This window comes from Schistocerca gregaria, chromosome 2 (genome assembly GCF_023897955.1).
Source record: "Schistocerca gregaria isolate iqSchGreg1 chromosome 2, iqSchGreg1.2, whole genome shotgun sequence".
In the NCBI taxonomy this organism is placed as follows: domain Eukaryota; kingdom Metazoa; phylum Arthropoda; class Insecta; order Orthoptera; family Acrididae; genus Schistocerca; species Schistocerca gregaria.
Window position 1 is genome coordinate 17,677,484 of NC_064921.1, and position 20,062 is coordinate 17,697,545.

General features: G+C 38.8%; 1 protein-coding gene across 1 annotated transcript in view; it reads left to right on the top strand.

The window, feature by feature from the left end:
• The window catches only part of LOC126333207 (cilia- and flagella-associated protein 57-like), a 141,893-nt gene extending 126,590 nt beyond the window's left edge, over nt 1–15,303 (top strand). Inside the window, exons 7-8 of the mRNA XM_049996721.1 lie at nt 14,760–14,977; nt 15,061–15,303. Coding sequence (XP_049852678.1) covers nt 14,760–14,977; nt 15,061–15,303 — 461 coding nt within the window. The remainder of the gene's footprint in view (nt 1–14,759; nt 14,978–15,060) is intronic.
• Nucleotides 15,304–20,062: the final 4,759 nt, after the last annotated feature.

Here is a 20,062-nt window from a genome sequence, read left to right on the forward strand (position 1 = left end):
GAAGCACAGTGGGCAGTGTGCTCAGCAGCTGGGTGGTTCAGCTACCCCTTGGCCACAACTTGGCAGTACTGTTCATCTGGACACACAACTTGTTAATAGTCATGCCTATGCAGAATGTGGCATAGTGGTTGCAGCTAAGTTGGTAGGTGTAATGGCTACTTTCAGAAGTGGCCTGCCTTTGATGGGCCAGGACATGCTTGTGACAGGACTGGAATAGGTGGTAGTGGGGGCGGGACGTATTACATAGGTTCTGCATCTAGGTCTATTGAAAGCATCTGAACCATGAGGAATGGGTTGGTAACAGGAGTGGAGAAGGGATAAACAGTGATATGGCATCAGTTCAGTGGGTTGTTGACTACCACTGTGGGAGGGTTGGGGAGGATAGTGGGAGGATACTGTGTAGTGCCTCAAGAATTTCAGGGTAAATTCTAGAGACACTCATACTTCACCATCTCGAACATATGACATTTTAAGGATGAGTGTGTGATAGCGGAAATTTGTCTACTGCGCCACGGTTTATGTGTGTGCAGGACGGGTGTGTATTACGAGAAGGCTAAAGTTGTGGCAATCTATCAGCGCTGACAAGTGGTGGCCGTGCATGTCTCGAAAGCCCTATGTCCAGTACGGAGAGTAAATGAGGGCTACTCTTTGGCAGTGGAATAGTAGGGACTGTTGGGAACAAGTTAAATATGTCTTATCTAGAGACTTGCATATACTCTGTTGTTTGACTTGCTATGAGTAAGAACTGTTTTGACAAGGGTTATTAAAACCGAAAGAGACTGTAATGGTATATGTTAAGTACTAATGTTTTCCAGATGTAGTTGATTTTTGAGACTTGAAAGTGCATGTAAAACTTGTCTAGTTGTTTTATTGTGAAGAAGGAAATATAGCGAAGTTGATATGAAAGGATTCTGAGAGTAAGAAATAATTTCAAAAGTAGAAAAGTAGTTCAGTATCATTTCTTCAACCAGCATGAAATATTCAGAGAAGAGGCACTGTGAAGATTGACACAGCTGTCTGTCCTGAGAAGAAGATCGGCTGCACACAATACAAAAATGTGTCAGTCCTGCAGCCCAGTACCACACAGTCTCCGGTTGTCAGGAAAGCGTTAGAACTTCTCATTTCAGGGCACGATGAGAAGCAGTCCAAATACTGGTGGTCAATGTGATTCAGTTCCTCCTTTCCTGGGGGGCACTGAGTCACAAAAGGAGTGCTCCTTTGTGGTTGGGCAATGGGTATGTGGGAGATGGTAGTTGACTAAGGACACATGGCAATGTAGATCTGTTTCTGTACAGGGCTTGAAGGATAATTTCAGTCTGTGGAGGCCTCTACATCTACATCTACACGGTTACTCTGCAGTTCACACTTAAGTGCCCGGCAGAGGGTTCATCGAACCATTTTCATACCAGTTTTCTACTATTCCACTCTCAAATGATGCATGGGAAAAAGGAACACCTAAATATTTCTGTTCGATCTCTGATTTCTCTTATTTTATTATGATGATAATTTCTCCCTATGTAGGTGGGTGTCAACAAAATATTTTCGCATTTCGAAGAGAAAGTTTGTGATTGAAATTTCGTAAATAGATCTCGCCGCAAAGAAAACCCCCTTCGTTTCAGTGACTGCCACCCCAACTCGTGTATCATATCAGTGACATACTCACGATAACACGAAACGAACTGCCCTTCTTTGCACTTTTTCGATGTCCTCTGTCAATCCTACCTGGTAAGGATCCCATACCGTGCAGCAATATTCCAGCAGAGGATGGACAAGTGTTATGTAGGCTGTCTCTTTAGTGGGTTTGTCGCATCTTCTAAGTGTTCTGCCAACAAAGTGCACTCTTTGTTTCGCCTTCTCCACAATATTATCTATCTGGTCTTTCCAATTTAAGTTGTTCATAACTGTAATCAGTTGACAGGAAATTACAGCATTATCTGCAAAAAATCTAAGGTAACTGCTCAGATTATCACCTAGATCATTTATATAAATCAGGAACAGCAGAGGGCCTATGACACTATCTTACAGAATGCCACATATCACTTCTGTTCTACTCGATGATTTACTGTCTATCACTATAAACTGTGACCTCTCTGAGAGGAAATCATTAATCCAATCACACAACATAGATGATGCATCCAATTTGATTAATAGTCACTTGTGAGGAACAGTATCAAAAGCCTCCTGGAAATCTAGGAATATGGAATCGATCTGAGATCGCTTGTTGACAGCACTCATTACATCATGGGAATAAAGAGCTAGCTGCATTGCACAAGGATGATATTTTCTGAATCCGTGTTTGTTATGTATCAATAAGTCATTTTCTTCAAGGTGATTCATAATGTTCGAGTACAGTATATGCTCCAAAATCCTACTGCAAATTGAGGTCAGGGATATGGGTATGTAATTCGGTGAGTTACTCGTATTTCCTTTCTTGAATAGTGGTGTGACCTGTGCTACTTTCCAGTCTTTAGGAACAGACCTTTCGTCAAGTGAGCAGTTGTATATGATTGCTAAGAAAGGCGCTATTATGTCTGCATACTCTAAGAGGAACTTGATGGGTATACCATCTGGACCAGAAGACTTGCCTTTCTTAAGTGATTTGAGTTGTTCATAACACCTAAGATATCTACTTTTATGTCACTCATGCTAACAGATGTTCTTGTTTCGAATTCTGGAATATTTACTTTATCTTCTTTTGTGAAGGAATTACAGAAAACTATTTACTAACTCTGCTGTAGAGGCACCATCATCGGAAACATTCCCCCCCCCCCCCCCTTTTTTTTTTTTTTTTTTTTTTTTCCACTGAATCTCTTTGGATTTTCTACCATATTTTGGGACAATATTTCATTGTGGAAACTATTAAAAGCATCTCGCATTGACGTCCACACTAAATTTTGAGATTCTGTGAAACTTAGCTAGTCTTGGGGATTTTGTGTTCTTCTGAATTTGGCATGCTTTTTTCACTGCTTCTGCAACAGTGTTCTGACATGTTTTGTGTACCATGGTGGCTCAGTGCCGTCCCTTATTAACTCAGGTGGTATGAATCTATCTATAGCTGTCGATACTGTATCATTGAATTTGAGCCATATCTGGTTTACACTTACATAATTAGCTTGGAAGGGATGGAGACTCTCTCTTAGGAAGGCATCAAGCGAATTTTTATCTGCTGTTTTAAATAGATATATTTTGCGTTTATTTTTAGTTGTTTTGGTTGATATGGTTTTGATTCTCGCTACAATGACTTTATGTTTACTAATCCTTGTATCCATCATGACGCTCTCTATTAGATCAGGATTATTTGTGGCTAAGAGGTCAACTGTGTTTTTGCAACCATTTACAAATAGATATATTTTGCGTTTATTTTTAGTTGTTTTGGTTGATATGGTTTTGAGCCTCGCTACAATGACTTTATGTTTACTAATCCTTGTATCCATCATGACGCTCTCTATTAGATCAGGATTATTTGTGGCTAAGAGGTCAACTGTGTTTTTGCAACCATTTACAATTTGTGTGGGCTCATGAACTAATTGTTCAAAGTAATTCTCAGAGAAATCATTTAGTACAATTTCATAAGATGTTTTCTGTCTACCACTAGCTTTGAACATGTATTTTCACCAGCAAATTGATGTTAGATTGAAGTCTCCACCTATTTTAACTGTATGAGTGGGGTACTTATTTGTAATGAGATTCAAGTTTTCTTTGAAGGGTTCAGCTATTATATCATCTGTGCCAGAGAGTCAACAGAAGGGGCCAATTATTATTTTGCTTTGGCTGTTGAGTATAACCTCTACCCATAGTAATTAGCAGGAACTATCTATTTCAACTTCACTACAAGATATATTACTACCAGCAGACACGAACACGCCACCACTTGCTTTATTTAATCTATCCTTTCTGAACACGGTTTGTGCCTCTGTATAAATTTTGGCAGAATTTATGTCTGGCTTTAGCCAGCTTTCTGTTCCTGTAATGATCAGCGTCAGTGCTTTCTATCAACACTTGAAGTTCTGGTACTTTTCCAGCTACAGCAATTTACAACTACAATACCGACTGTTGCTTGGTCGATTCTCATCATTTCTTTGCCCTGTACCCATTGAGACTGGAGCCCTTTTTGATCTTTCCCAAGACTGTCTAATCTAAAAAGCCACCCAGTCCACACCACACAGCCCCAGCTACCCATGTAGCCACTTCCTGTGTGTAGTGGACACCTGACCTATTTAGCGAAATCTGAAACACCACCACACTATGGCACAAGTTGAGAAATCTGCAGCCTACGCTGTCTGAGCCTCTGATTCAGACCCTCCACTTGGCTATGTACCAAACGTCCACAATTGGTCCTGTCAACGAAGCTGCAGATGGTGAGCTCTGCCTTCATCTTGCTAGCAAGGCTGGCAGTCTTGACCAACTCAGATAGCAACCGGAAACCAGAGAGAATCTCTTACAATATATGGTAACACATATCATTAGTGCCGACATGAGCCACCACCTGCAGTTGGCTGCACCCCGTACCCGTCACGACAACTGGAAGGACCCTTCACACATCTTGGATTACTTCCCCTGGTATGCACAAGGAGTGCATATTGGCTTTCTTCCCATCCTTAGGTGTCATATCCCTACGGGGCTCCATCACCCGCCTAACGTTGGAGTGCCCAGTGACAAGCAGTCACACTCTCTGCTCTTGTCTCTCAGTGAGACCCTCGGTATATTTGGAGGGAACTGCTCTTTGCTATAGATGTGACTACCGTGGGTGATTTAGCTGTATGGAATGGGCTTCTCTGTGTGGAATGGGTGGCATCTGCCGAAGAGGACATATTATTTTGGGTTTATAGGTTTGATGTGAATGGAGGCACTGATGTAGACAACCTCTAGGAGAAGGTATATGATGAGGAAGAGTGCTTGTTGGACCTATATGAAGTGAATGAAGGAGAAGGTGTTGAGGTTCTAGAGGAGTGTGTCATCAGTGAATCTGAACCAGGTGAGTCAATTGGGATTCTGGGTGGTTAGGAAATATTCCTCTAAACAGCTCATGAATGGGTCAGCACAGTATGATGCCCTGTTGGTGTCCATTGCAGTACCACAGATTTGATTTTAAGTGATGTTTTCAAAGGACAGTTAATTGTGCTAAAAGCTATAGTTGGTCATGGTGACGAAGAAGAAGGTTATAGGTTTGTAGTCAGTAGGACAATGGAAAGGTAGTATTTAACAGCAGCAAGACCATTGGCTTTGAGGATTAGTTTAATGGGAGGTGGCATCAACAGTGATGAGCATGATGTTGGTTGGCAAAGGAACAGGAAATGTGGAGAGTTGATGTAGCAAATGTTTGGAGTCTTTATATAAGAAGGTAGGTTACAGGTAATAGGCTGAAAGTGTTGGTCCACAATGACAGAAACTTGCTCTGTGGGGGGACAGTAACCAGCTCCAGTAATGCATCCTGGGTCATTGGGTTTATTTACTTTTTACAAAGCATATAGAAGTTAGAAGTCTGCTAGGTGGTGAGGGTGAGAAGAGAGATAGACTCAGAAGAGAGGTTCTGGGATGGACCCATGGATATGAGGTACTGATGGATTTCTGGATTGAAGGCTCCGTGGTAGGGCTCTGACATCTGACTGAGACCCTTCACCAGGTAATCCCCGTGGTTCTTAACCAGAGTGGTGGGGCCTTTATCAGCCAATAGGTTCATAAGCTCTGAACTTTTTTTGGTTCAAAAATGGTTCAAATAGCTCTGAGCACTATGGGACTCAACTGCTGTGGTCATTAGTCCCCTAGAACTTAGAACTACTTAAACCTAACTAACCTAAGGACATCACACACAACCATGCCCGAGGCAGGATTCGAACCTGCGACCGTAGCAGTCGCACGGTTCAGGACTGCGTGCCTAGAACTGCGAGACCACTGACCACGGACGGCCTCTTTTTTTTTATTTTATATATATATATATATATATATATATATATATATATATATATATATATATATATATATATATATGTCGTTATTTCTTTGAATCTGATATTGGTTTGCTTGTTGAGGTTATGGGGAATGATGGCGAGGCAAGAATTAGGTTATGAAAGTTAACTTCACATTTCCTGTTCCTTTGCCAACTAACACTGCACTCATCATTGCTGATGCCACCTCTTACTACACAAACATCTTCAAAGCCAATGGTCTTGCTGCTGTTAAATACTACTTTCCTATTGTCCTACTGACTCCAAACCTACTACCATGACCAAGTACACCTTCAGCACAGTTACCTGTCCTTTGAAGGCATCACCTAAAAGATTTGGGGGCAGTGGGGATACATCACAGTTAGGTGGAGGAGCAAACTGAGTCAGGCAGGATTTGGTATTGGTTTTGGACTGAATCCCACTGGTAGAGCTAGTGGCAAAAAAGTGTTTTCACTATAGAGACTGGAAGGAGTGCAGGTCTTTAACAAGCCCACTATGGTTAAATTTGGGAGTGGGGCAAAAGTACGGCCTTTGGAAAATTTTGATACTTCTCTCAGACAGGGGTTTTTGGAGAATAGGTTTATGACTGTTTTCCAGTCCTGTTTTGCTCAGTGTTCTGTAGGGTGGCAGCAGGGGTTTTTTGAGGGTGTAGTAGATGTTTGTCAGCGAGGCAGGGTTTGGTGGCTATGAGGGTTTGTGAGAGATGTTTGATGGATGCTCTCGTAGTGGTGGTGGATGGTGGTAGCCCAAGTGTGAGATGAACAGATTCGACAGTTTTTTGAGGTGACTTTGTTCAAGCTGCTCTATTTACTGGAGGACAAAGGTCTGAAACAAAGTGAATAGCTTATTATCAGAAACCAGATTTGTCTGTAATTGCATGCACTTTTGCTGTACTCTTACCCATTTGAATAATGTAAATAATGTAAATGTAAAATGAATTTTGTTTGCAACATTGATATATTTCACTTTCTTGTTACACATTTTTATATATTTTTTGCAGTTGTATATTTTTAATTATTTTAATTTTATGTTATACAAAATTACATATTACTGACTTTTTACCCTTCTTCATGTTTCTTCACACTTCCCAAGTAAGCTGCACCCTTAAACATCCAAATCCAGCCTACCATAAAAGTTGAAGACTTTAAGCAAATTATCTTTAAAAAATCATGTTCTGGTTCAATAAAATAAAGTTAGTTACATTTTGAGTGATAATGAAGGATGTGCTTTTGCTTCGTTTTCTAAGATTCTGAATTTCAGTTTTCAAAAACAAAGCAGATACAATAACAATGTTGTGTGTTGTACAGTAGTATCCATTACGATGTGCAGTAAAGGGCATCAGGTAAAAAGCAGATTGACAGTGGGGCAAACGAAAGGTAAGGGGTTGGAATTTACTGACTACTAGCAACTTCTACTGACTCAGAAGTAGGGCCTGGTGTGCACCAAGAAAAATTTTGCCAAATAGTACTCCTTAGGAGTTCACAATTGTTTGTGTTCATCTTGCCTACTGTTACATCAAAATTACCATAAAAATTAAAACCTTAGGTTTGATAAATGATGTATTGACTACTTATGGCAGGACTGCTCTGCAGTGAACAAACAGTACGTGGATCGTGTGCCCTCTGAAGTTTAACTTCAGGAACATGTACATTGTAATGTCCAGACAAAGAATAAAGCAGTCCAGTCATATAAGGAGCAAATGCTATTGACCAAGATAAAAAAATCCAAAACTCCATAAATACATAAATTTTTCAATGATGCATACTCTGCTAAGGTTGCTGTAAACACTCCATGGTACAGATTTGAAGTTGCCTCAGTACTCCACCTTTCTACAAAAGTACTATGGTTAACCAATTCCTGATGAAATGACATTAAGGGAAAGCTATTTTTAGATTTTTGTAACCATGAAATTCTGAAAAGCACAATGTGATACATTAGTAACCACCAAATATGGATACCTGTAACCAAACAATGGACATCACATGCATAATTCATTGGAAATCTCATTGTTGTCAAAATCAGCTGAGAAGACTCTTTAAAGATAGTTTTGATTTCTTGCAGTGTTGGAATACACAAATCGTTCAAATATAGCTCATGTTGTGAATGGCATTGTTAAACAACTGTGGCCTCAGGGAATTTAAGAACGAAAAGACCTTGCCGTTGGTGGGGAGGCTTGCGTGCCTCAGCGATACAGATAGCCGTACCGTAGGTGCAACCATAATGGAGGGGTATCTGTTGAGAGGGCAGACAAACATGTGGTTTCTGAAGAGGGGCAGCAGCCTTTTCTGTAGTTGCAGGGGCAACAGTCTGGGTGATTGACTGATCTGGCCTTGTAACACTAACCAAAACGGCCTTGCTACGCTGGTATTGTGAACGGCTGAACGCAAGGGGAAACTATGGCTGTAATTTTTCCTGAGGGCATGCAGCTTTACTGCATGAATAAATGATGATGTTGTTCTCTTGGGTAAAATATTCCGGAGGTAAAATAGCCCCCCATTCAGATCTCCAGGCGCGGGCTACTCAGGAAGACGTCGTTATCAGGAGAAATAAAACTGGCGTTCTACGGATCGGAGCATGGAATGTCATATCCCTTAATCGGACAGGTAGGTTAGAAAATTTAAAAAGGGAAATGGATAGGTTAAAGTTAGATGTAGTGGGAATTAGTGAAGTTCGGTGGCAGGAGGAACAAGACTTTTGATCAGGTGAATACAGGGTTATAAATACAAAATCAAATAGGGGTAATGGAGGAGTAGGTTTAATAATGAATAAAAAAATAGGAGGACGGGTAAGCTACTACAAACAGCACAGCGAACACATTGTTGTGGCCAAGATAGACACGAAGGCCACGCCTAAGACAGTAGTACAAGTCTATATGCCAACTGGCTCTGCAGATGATGAAGAAATTGAAGAAATGTATGATGAGATAAAAGAAATTATTCAGTTGGGAAGGGAGGTGAAAATTTAATAGTCATGGGTGACTGGAATTCGATAGTAGGAAAAAGGAGAGAAGGAAACATAGGTGAATATGGGTTGGGGGTAAGAAATGAAAGAGGAAGCCGCCTGGTAGAATTTTGTGCAGAGCATAACTTAATCATAGCTAACACTTCGTTCAAGAATCATCAAAGAAGGTTGTATACATGGAAGAACCCTGGAGATACTAAAAGGTAGCAGATAGATTGTATAATGGCAAGACAGAGATTTAGGAACCAAGTTTTAAATTGTAAGACATTTCCAGGGGCAGATGTGGACTCTGACCACAATCTATTGGTTATGAACTGTAGATTAAAACTGAAGAAACTGCAAAAAGGTGGGAATTTAAGGAGATGGGACCTGGATAAACTGACTAAACCAGAGGTTATAGAGAGTTTCAGCGAGAGCATGAGGGAGCAATTGACAAAAATGGGGAAAAGAAATACAGTAGAAGAAGAATGGGTAGCTTTGAGGGATGAAGTAGTGAAGACAGCAGAGGATCAAGTGGGTAAAACGATGAGGGCTAATAGAATCCTTGGGTGACAGTAGAAATATTGAATTTAATTGACAAAAGGAGAAAATATAATAATGCAGTAAATGAAGCAGGCAAAAAGGAATACAAACGTCTCAAAAATGATATTGACAGGAAGTGCAAAATGGCTAAGCAGGGATGGCTAGAGGACAAATGTAAGGATATATAGGCTTATCTCACTAGAGCTAAGATAGATACTGCCTACAGGAAAATTAAAGAGACCTTTGGAGAAAAGAGAACAACTTGTATGAATATCAAGAGATCGGATTGAAACCCAGTTCTAAGCTAAGAAGTGATAGCAGAAAGGTGGAAGGAGTATATAGAGGGTCTATACAAGGGCGATGTACTTGAGACCAATATTATGGAAATGGAAGAGGATGTAGATGAAGATGAAATGGGAGATACAATACTGCGTGAAGAGTTTGACAGATCACTGAAAGACCTGAGTCGAAGGCAAGCTCCGGGAGTAGACAACATTCCATTAGAATTCTGACGGCCTTGGGAGAGCCAGTCCTGACAAAACTCTACCATCTGATAAGCAAGATGTATGAGACACGCGAAATACCCTCAGACTTCAAGAAGAAAATAATAATTCCAATCCCAAAGAAAGCAGGCGTTGACAGATGTAAAAATTACCGAACAATCAGTTTAATAAGTCACGGCTGCAAAGTACTAACACGAATTCTTTACAGACGAATGGAAAAACTGGTAAAAGCTGACCTTGGGGAAGATCATTTTGGATTCCGTAGAAATACGGGGACACGTGAAGCAATTCTGACCCTACGACTTATTTTAGAAACTAGACTAAGAAAAGGCAAACCTATGTTTCTAGCATTTGTAGACTTAGAAAAAGCTTTTGACAATGTTGACAGGAATACTCTCTTTCAAATTCTGAAGGTGGCAGGGGTAAAATGCAGGGAGTGAAAGGCTATTTACAATTTGTACAGAAACCAGATGGCAGTTATAAGAGTCGAGGGACATCAAAGGGAAGCAGTGGTTGGGAAGGGAGTGAGACAGGGTTGTAGCCTCTCCCCACTGCTATTCAATCTGTATATTGAGCAAGCAGTGAAGGAAACAAAAGAAAAATTCAGAGTAGGTATTAAAATCCATGGAGAAGAAATAAAAACTTTGAGGTTCACCGATGACGTTGTAATTCTGTCAGAGACAGCAAAGGACTTGGAAGAGCACTTGAACATGGAATGGATAGTGAGTTGAAGGGTGGATATAAGATGAACATCAACAAAAGCAAAATGAGGATAATGGAATGTAGTCGAATTAAGTCAGGTGATGGTGAGGAAATCAGATTAGGAAATGAGACACTTAAAGTAGTAAACAAGTTTTGCTGTTTGGGGAGCAAAATAACTGAAGATGGTCAAAGTAGAGAGGATATAAAATGTAGACTGGCAATGACAAGGAAAGCGTTTCTGAAGAAGAGAAATTTGTTAACATTGTGTATAGATTTAAATGTCAGGAAGTCGTTTCTGAAAGTATTTGCATGGAGTGTAGCCACGTATAGAAGTGAAACGTCGACGATAAATAGCTTAGACAAGAAGAGAATAGAAGCTTTCAAAATGTGATGCTACAGAAGAATGCTGAAGATTAGATGGGTAGATCACATAACTAATGGGGAGGTATTGAATAGAATTGGGGAGAAGAGGAGTTTGTTGCACAACTTGACTAGAAGAAGGAATCAGTTGGTAGGACATGTTCTGAGGCATCAAGCAATCACCAATTTAGTATTGGAGGGCAGCGTGGAGAGTTAAAATCGTAGAGGGGGACCATGAAGCAGATTCAGAAGGATGTAGGTTGCAGTAGGTACTGGGAGATGAAGAAGGTTGCACGGACAGAGTAGCATGGAGAGCTGCATCAAACCGGTCTCAGGACTGAAGATCACAACAACAACAACAACAGTTTACAAACTTAAAAATGATAACAAGTATAGTTACCAAACAATTTTCTAGCAATACAATACTTTTACATTTTTGTACAATTTTTTTATTTACAGAGATGTTAGTTGCACTGTTAAATTATCACCTCATCATTATTAACTTTATTAACTCCTCCACTGAATTATAACATTTTTCCACTAAGAGTTCATGTAATTTTTTCTTTAGATGACCAATTTCCATGCTCAGAATATCACAGGCCTTTAACTCATTGTATATTTTCATACTAATGTATTGAGAAGTCATAGAATATAGCTTTAATCAGTGTGGAGGGAGCATAAAATTTTGTTTTTGCTTAGTTGTGTTAGTGTATTTGAAGTGAAATTCTTTGAAAAGTTTTGGTTTACTGTAGAGGAAAATTAGAATTTCAAAAATGTATAATGAAGGGACAGATAATACATTTAGTTTTTTAAACAATGGGTGATATGAGGTTCTTGGACGTGTGACACGACTTCCTAATGATTCTTTGTTGAAGTTTTAACATCTGTACCATATAACTTGAAGTACCCCAAAAAATTATGCCATATCTGCTGACAGATTCGAAGTAACTATGGTACACAGTTTTTTGGCTGTCCATGTCTATTGCTTCATCACCATAGCAGGTTGGTGTATCTAATACATCATGTGCTAAAAGGTATGAATTAAAAGCCTATAATGGTACAAGATTTTAAATTTGAGAATCAAGAAGAAAGAGTTCATTATTGTAACTGGCTGCTTACATCAATTGCTAATTGTTAGGTGGACCCCTTCATGTCAGGTGAGGCCTGCTTTCGCCTGTCAGCATATGTAAACTCCAGAATTACAAATACTGGCCACAGGACAACCCACATATTCTGGATAAAGAACCTCTCCACTAAGAGAAGATACATATTTGGCGTGTGTTGTCCAGCATGCACATTATTAGCCCCATATTTTCCAGTTACACCTCAAACAGTGCCAGATATATAGAAATCTTTGACTCTTTCTCTGCACTATTAACTGATGCACAGAAACTGTATGCAGTATTCCAACAAGATAGAGCAACTGCTCACACATCCTACCAAGGTACGTCCCACATCACCAATGTGTTCCCTGAAGACAGGCTTATAAGTAGAGGCCTCTGGCTCCCAAGATCCCCAGACTTAACATTGTGTGATTTTTATTTATGGTGCACACTAAAAAGCAAAGTGTGTGCTGACAGTCCTCAACAATAACTGATGTTAATCGAGACATTACTGGAGAAATGAACGACATCACGTCTGCAGAATTACAACATGTTGCTGCTAGCATCATCACATGAAGTTAGCAATGCCTGGATGCCCATGGCCCCACTTCCAACATATCATATAAACAGTTAACTACACATTTTTAATGTTACTGTTATCTATTCTTTTTAAACTAGTTCATTGTAACTTGAACCTAGGTATGGCACATACAACTTCTATGTGGGACAAATCTGATGGAATACCCTGATTAGGAAGACATCATATGCAGAAGTGTATGCACGTATATTGAAAACAAATACATGTTGGTGTTCTGTACTATTGCCTCTGGGCAGGCAATTTCACCATGTGTAATATGTAAAGTGGAGCGTTCATGGTCTATGTTAATTAAAGATGGCTTTCAAAATAGTAGTGGCATGTAGATGTGTAATTTATTAATCAAAACTTTATCCCAATCATGTTTCTTTTATAAAAGTAGTGGCATGGACCACAGTTACTTCAAGAAAGGGTTACCATTTCCCAGTGTCAAAAACGAAACATAACTCACAATGAAGAATACAGATACACAGTAACATTAACCACTTTGTCTCCGATACTAGATCCTTAACTGATGGAAAAAAGAATTGCAACATCAAGAAGGAATTGTATGATATAAACAACAGTTGACAGGCATACTTCTACATCTGAAAGGTGATGTCTGTTCAGACTTTGTTCAGCCATGTATGAGTGGTGCTAGTAGCGCCACTACAAGGGTGCAAATCGTGTTTGCATTAAATACATTCAGTAAAAATTATGAGTGTCAGTTATCTTTGAGATGAGCTGATGTTGGTCAAGAACGTTTTAAGGCAACAAAGATGCAATCTTCAACAGCTCATTGAGTTTGAACAAGGTCTTATGATAGGTCAATGAGAAGGTGGATGTTCCTTCTGTGATATTAAGCATACTTGACTGCTTGCAGTGGCGCTCATGAGAATGTATCGCCAGAACAAGACTGGACTCTGGACGTCCACGTGGCACTACCATGAGGGAAGATCACTGTGATCAGTGTATGGCTCTGGCACATTATACTGCATTTTCAGCAGCAATTTGAGCAACAGCTGTCACCACAGTGACAGAATGAACTGTTACAAATCATTTACTACATGGACAACTCTGATCCAGATGCCTTGTACCATGCATTCCACAGACCTCAAACTACTGCTATTTTCGACTTTGGTGGTGTGAAGCATGAGTTCATTGGAGAACAAGGTGGAGGTCTGTTGTGTTTTCTGAGGAAAGCTGGTTTTGCCTCAGTGCAAGATGGCCCGTGCATTGGTTAGAAGGAGGCTAGTTGGTCTGCAACCGACTTGTCTGGATACTGGACACACTGGACCTACAATTGGAGTTATCATCTGGAGTGTGATTTTGTATGACAGTAGGAGCAATCTTGTGGTTATCCCATGCACCCTAGTTGCAAAATTGTGTGTCAGTCTGGTGATTCAACTTGTTGTTCTGCTGTTCCTGAACAGCACTCCAGCGGATATTTTCCAACAGGATAACAGTCACCTGTAAACTGCTGCTATAACGCAATGTGCTCTACAGAGTATCAACATGTCACCTTGATGTGCTCAATCACCAGATCTGTATGCAATTGAGCACATATAGGACATCATCAGGTGACAATCCCAGTACCATCCACAAGCAGTATTAACCATCCCTGTATTGACTGACCAAGAGTAACCTGCATAGAACACCATCCCACAAAACTGACATCCAGCACCTTTACAACACAATGCAGGCACATTTGTGCGCTTGCATTGAACATTCTGGTGGTTACATCAGTTGTTAATGTACCAGCATTTCACATTTGCAATGGCTTATCTTGTGCTTACTTTAACTTGTGATCTTGCGATGTTAATCACTTAAATTGTTATCTAGAGAAATGTATCCTGAAATTTCATTACTCTACAATAATTATTTTTTGGTGTTGTGATTTTTTTCCCATCAGTGTGTTAGTGGTTATTAGCACTTTCTATTCCAAATCATTCTTTTTTTTAAAAAAAGCTTTGCAAAGTTAAAATGTTTGAAAACTGGGCAAAAATAGTTCTTTGTTATAGTACCTTTATTTATTTACTGTATTAATGCATCCTCAACAGGTAACTTAAAGGTCCTACTACTCTTTCAGGACTGTATGCTACTATTGGATTTTCTCATAAGATCCGATATGTAAAAGTGCTTATTGATGACCTAGAATCTATGAGAGCATTCCCTATTAGAAGCTGTGTTGAATGTGCTTTTAGCTGTAATGGTCATTTATTTGCTGCTGTCAATGGAAATATAATACAAATATATTCTTGCATAACGTTTCAGAATGTTTATAACCTGAAAGGACATAATGGGAAGGTAAAAACTTTTTCATTTCTTTATCGAGGTTATATTAAAAAAAATAATGATCAAAAGGGTCTGTAGCTTTTTATCCCTTTTAGATTCGCTCACTTGCTTGGATTGAATCTGATGACAAACTTGTTTCTTGTGGAACTGAAGGTGCTGTTTATGAATGGTATATTCCTTCAACCCGGAGAGTAGGTGAAACAATAATAAAGAGCTGTGTTTTCTCTGGGATAACAGTTTTTTCATATGGAGGTTCTCTGTTTGCTGTTGGAAGTGATGGAAAACTGAGAGAAATAAGTGATTCTGAGGTAAAAAAAGAACATTGTTGTCAAAGCTGATTTTCTTTCAAACAGAAGCAATTTCTGGATATGATACTAGTATTATTATTACTATAATTTTATTTTTACAGGTCATGAATGAAGTGGACATTTGTGAACAACTTGATTGCATTACTATCACACATGATAACTCAGTTTTATTCATAAGTACTTCATCTGGCACTATTTTCTCCTATCCATTGCCACTAACTGAGACACCTTATCCCAGGAAACAGGCAATTCACAACCACTCAATTACACGTGTGAGTACCATTTTAGTATTATATAGTTACTTCTAATATGACAATCAATCTCATATTTTCAAGAAGAAGTTTATTGGTGATGTAAATTGTCTGCAAGACTCTGCCTCTATACTCACAATTTCTGTCGACAATATCTTTGACAACCCTATACTCCCTGCTATCAACTTTAGTTTTCACAATGATCCTTTCAGTTCCACCTTAAAATTCAGTCAATAAAAATTAAGTAGAGTAACTGCCAATTCTACCTTCAATCTGACAACACGGTTGTCTTCTTTAGCTTATTTATGCTCTAAAATATCTGAACTAGCTTTCAACGGTGAACTACTCTGAAAAATACTCTTTTTACTTTTCCCAGCAGAACTCATCTGTAAGCTGAAACTACTAAAAGAGTGAAGAACAGCATAACTTGTTTCACAATCATTCAAACCTACAAAAGCCCCGTCCATTCAATCTTAAGTTTTAGCAGATGTCACTTAGATTTCTATTTCTCCCAAATTCTATTTAAGCTTACAAGTTCATGAACGCCATGCTCCTTATCTTACCTTTCCACACATATCCTTTGCCAGCCATTTAAGTTCACACACCACTTCAAATTCTGACAATATCTCCTGAAATTCTGCACATGCCACTACCACAAATGGGGGAAGCAAAGCTTCATGTGTGCTGCTCATTTGTCACTGTTCTGGGTCCACTGTCATATCTCTACATGTGTATATTTCATTCTCTTTATATGCTCACTGATCACACCGTATCGCAGGTTAGTTTAACTGACTGCTCCTGCACAGTGGAGAATTTCTGTCAAAATTTGTTCCCTCCATAAATTATGATTCCATTACCATTACACGCAAATTCCACTTTTAAAAAACTTTAACGTTCCCATTCAAACTCATATAGAATCTAAAGTTAATAATTTGACACCAGTGTAACAAGCTGGTACTTTTTATGGTTTATGATGTATAACACAGCACCACATGCTAATGACTGAGAAAGTAACATAAAAATATTTAATTTCATTATACACTGTTACTCATCTTTAACTGAAGGATGATTGTGTCATAATGTGGCAGACCAAGAGTCACTGTATTATAGTGGCTGATTCTTTATTCACTAAACAGCCTTGTCCACATTCTGTTTCTGTACACAAATATTCAAACTCATGTACTTAACTTTTCATTTATGTTAATTACCTGTAAAATATATAAAGGTTCAAGTTATCAGACATGTAAACATTACTGTTTTTACAGCAGGACTCCACACAAGGGGTCCAACCCCAACAAATGTCAGGGCCAGTCATTCCGTTTATTTTATTTTATTTTATTTTTTTTATTTTATTTTTTTTTGGGGGGGGGGGGGGGGAGGGGGGGGGAGCGGGGGCCTTTGGACATTGTCAGTGACAAATAACCATAACTTTTCTAGAGATTAAATATACATTTAAATGTGGACTGAGTTATTTTCTAAAAGCCATTTGGTGACAACATTGATAATGGGCCTACAGGAACCTGGAGACTCTAGTGTTATGACTTTGCTGTTTCAAATTTAAGTGCTGTGCTCTTATTTACATTTATTCAGTTAGCAGTAGTGTGCAAGCTCTTTTTGTGAAAGTGAGCCTTCTTTGCTTGTGCAGCTACTACAGGTATCATGGTCTACCAGGTGGTTGCCTTTATATTGTTTTTAATGTGAGATAGGTTACAAAATGTTAAAAATAATTTAGTACAACTTCTGTCATTTTTATTTAAAGATTTCCTTATTTGTGTAAACATTTTTAGTAGGTATTTTCATTGTTTATTTCTAGGATAATGTTGTGTTATGAACATAAATCTGGTGCATAGAAGTGATCAGAAAAACGTAAACACAATGAAAAGTTCATGTAAGAGATACAGAAAAAACCGGTAGGTATCTACTTGTTGCCAAAAGATAATCCAGTGTCAAATGTAAGTCACCATTCAATATCAACAGAAGCAGAAACTTGTTCTGGGCAATCACCTAAACTAACTGCATCTGACGTATACATGCATTTTTCCTCCCAATGAAGGAGACTTAGGTGAACAAAAATCTTGGTCTGCACCCCATGACCATGACTGGAACCCAGTTAGTACTAGTGATAGAGACAACACTGTTGGAAAGGGCATTTCAAATGCTGCCCTTCAAACTGTTCCACAACAGTTTGTAGACAAAGTTGGAAATTTACAATCATCACTTGTATTCCCAATGCTCTAACAACAAATTTGAAGTGAAAATAGATTTTAAACTATACTTCATTCTTCCTGATCATGAGAACAGTTTGTTACATAAAAATAATTATTTAGCAAGGAAATGTTATGAACAAAGCCTAATAAACAGTGGTATGCATTCCACATCTCAGATACTATTTCTTAAAGAAAGAGATTTTTTTATGTGAGCTCTTAAAAAGAATTTAAGATATTAATATTTTTTTAACCCCACGAAATGTGACTTTGAGAAGAAGTAGCCACATTCAAGAGGGAGATATTGGTAACTTCTTGTGGTTAATTGAGTTATTGACTAAGTTTAACTCGTTTTAAGAGTATACAATTTATGTTAAAAGCCATAAAGAGAAATAAGAGAAGGCAGCACAGGAGGAGGAGGAGATTAGTGTTTAACGTCCCGTCGACAACGAGGTCATTAGAGACGGAGTGCAAGCTCGGGCGAGGGAAGGATGGGGAAGAAAATTGGCCATGCCCTTTTCAAAGGAACCATCCCGGCATTTGCCTGAAGCGATTTAGGGAAATCACGGAAAACCAAAATCAGGACGGTCAGAGACGGGATTGAACCGTCATCCTCCCGAATGCGAGTCCAGTGTGCTAACCACTGTGCCACCTCGCTCAGTAGAAAACAGCACGCTATTTATCTTCAAGAGCACAGAATGAGCTATTATCTTTGTGTGAGGATATTAAACAAAATCTTAGAAGAAAGGTAGGAAGCTCTATTTTCATTTATTTGTGATGGTACTCACGATATGTCTAAGACTCAACAGAATATTCTGATGCAGAGGCATCTAGAAACATTTTAACCATGTTTGGGGATAATGCCATTAGACACAGCATGGCAATAAATGGGTGTCTTATTTTAAGTAGGATCGTTTCAAATTTAGCTACTCTCCGTATTCAGGACGACCTTGTGGGATTTGATGGAGATTCTTTAAATGCATTAGCCCACAATGATCCACTTCAATGTACTCAAGTACTCACAGATGTGATGCGCTGTGATCATTACACCATCATGAAACATTTACATGCAATGAGGAAGGTTCAAAAATCGGTTGTATGGATACTGCATGCTCTAAGCCAAAATAAAAAATCAGCTGATAGCCTTATGTGCAACTCTGCTTGTTCATTATCAGTTGTCTCATGAACACTGACCATTCCTATCCTGTAACATTACTGGTAATGACATGTGGTGTCTTTATGATAACATAAAGAGAAGAAAGAAATGATTGAGTCTAAAGAAAGCAGCAACTCCCTATAGAAAGACCTCATGTATTGACAAAAAATAATGTTATAATCTGGTAAAACAGCAGTGGTGTGGTGTACAAGACTTGATTCCCAGAGGTATAACCATTGCTGCTGACATTTGTTGTCAACAGCTGCAATGTCTTGCAGATGTAGTTCGAGAACAACAATGAGAAAGACTGCATGAAGTGATGCTAGTCCACCATAACACCTGCCTGGAAACATTATATGAGAGTTGTGTTGGGAAGTCATTCTGCACTCACTTTATTCACCTGACCTTGCATTCACTCTTGGGTTTTCAGGTTTTCCACACTCTGTTGAATTGTTTGAAGGAAATCATTTTGTCCATTCACATGATACTGGAAAAAAAGAAAATTTTATGCTCTCCACTCACCACCTAAGTCTGTATGCCTCGGGACCTAAAAAATGACAATGAAAATCTGTAATAAATTAAAAGGGAACAAGTTGATGCAGATGAATTTAGGTCCATTTAAAAGAAAGCTATATGAGGTACTGACACTGACGTGTTATTACTCAGTGGATGATTTCATGCAGGACAAGCTGGAAATTTGAGCTGGATTTAATGTGTTACATAGATATTCCTTGTAGTGTTATTATTTATTGTAGTGCTATTTTTTATTAATGTAAAAATCATTGTAACTGCATTATAAATGTCTCCTGTATGCAAACCATGTGGACTGCAAATGTACGTGATAAGATGAATAAAACACAATTCACGATTCAATTCACAACCTTCAAAGAACTTCTTTTGTAGCCAAAAATGGATTCCAGTTATTGCCCAGCAAATTTTTCACCTCCACACCATGTGATTTCTACAGTTGTGGAATCGAAAAGTTACCCCAGCACTGAGAGACTGTTGAAAATAGTGAAGGAGAGTATATTATTGATGACTAATTCTCTGTTAAGTCTGTCTGTTGTGTTTATTAAATTTATGGGAAAACATTATGAACTTATGCATCAACCCTATATTGAGAACATGGGATGGTAATGACAAATACTTCAGTACTGGTACTTCTTATAATTACAAAA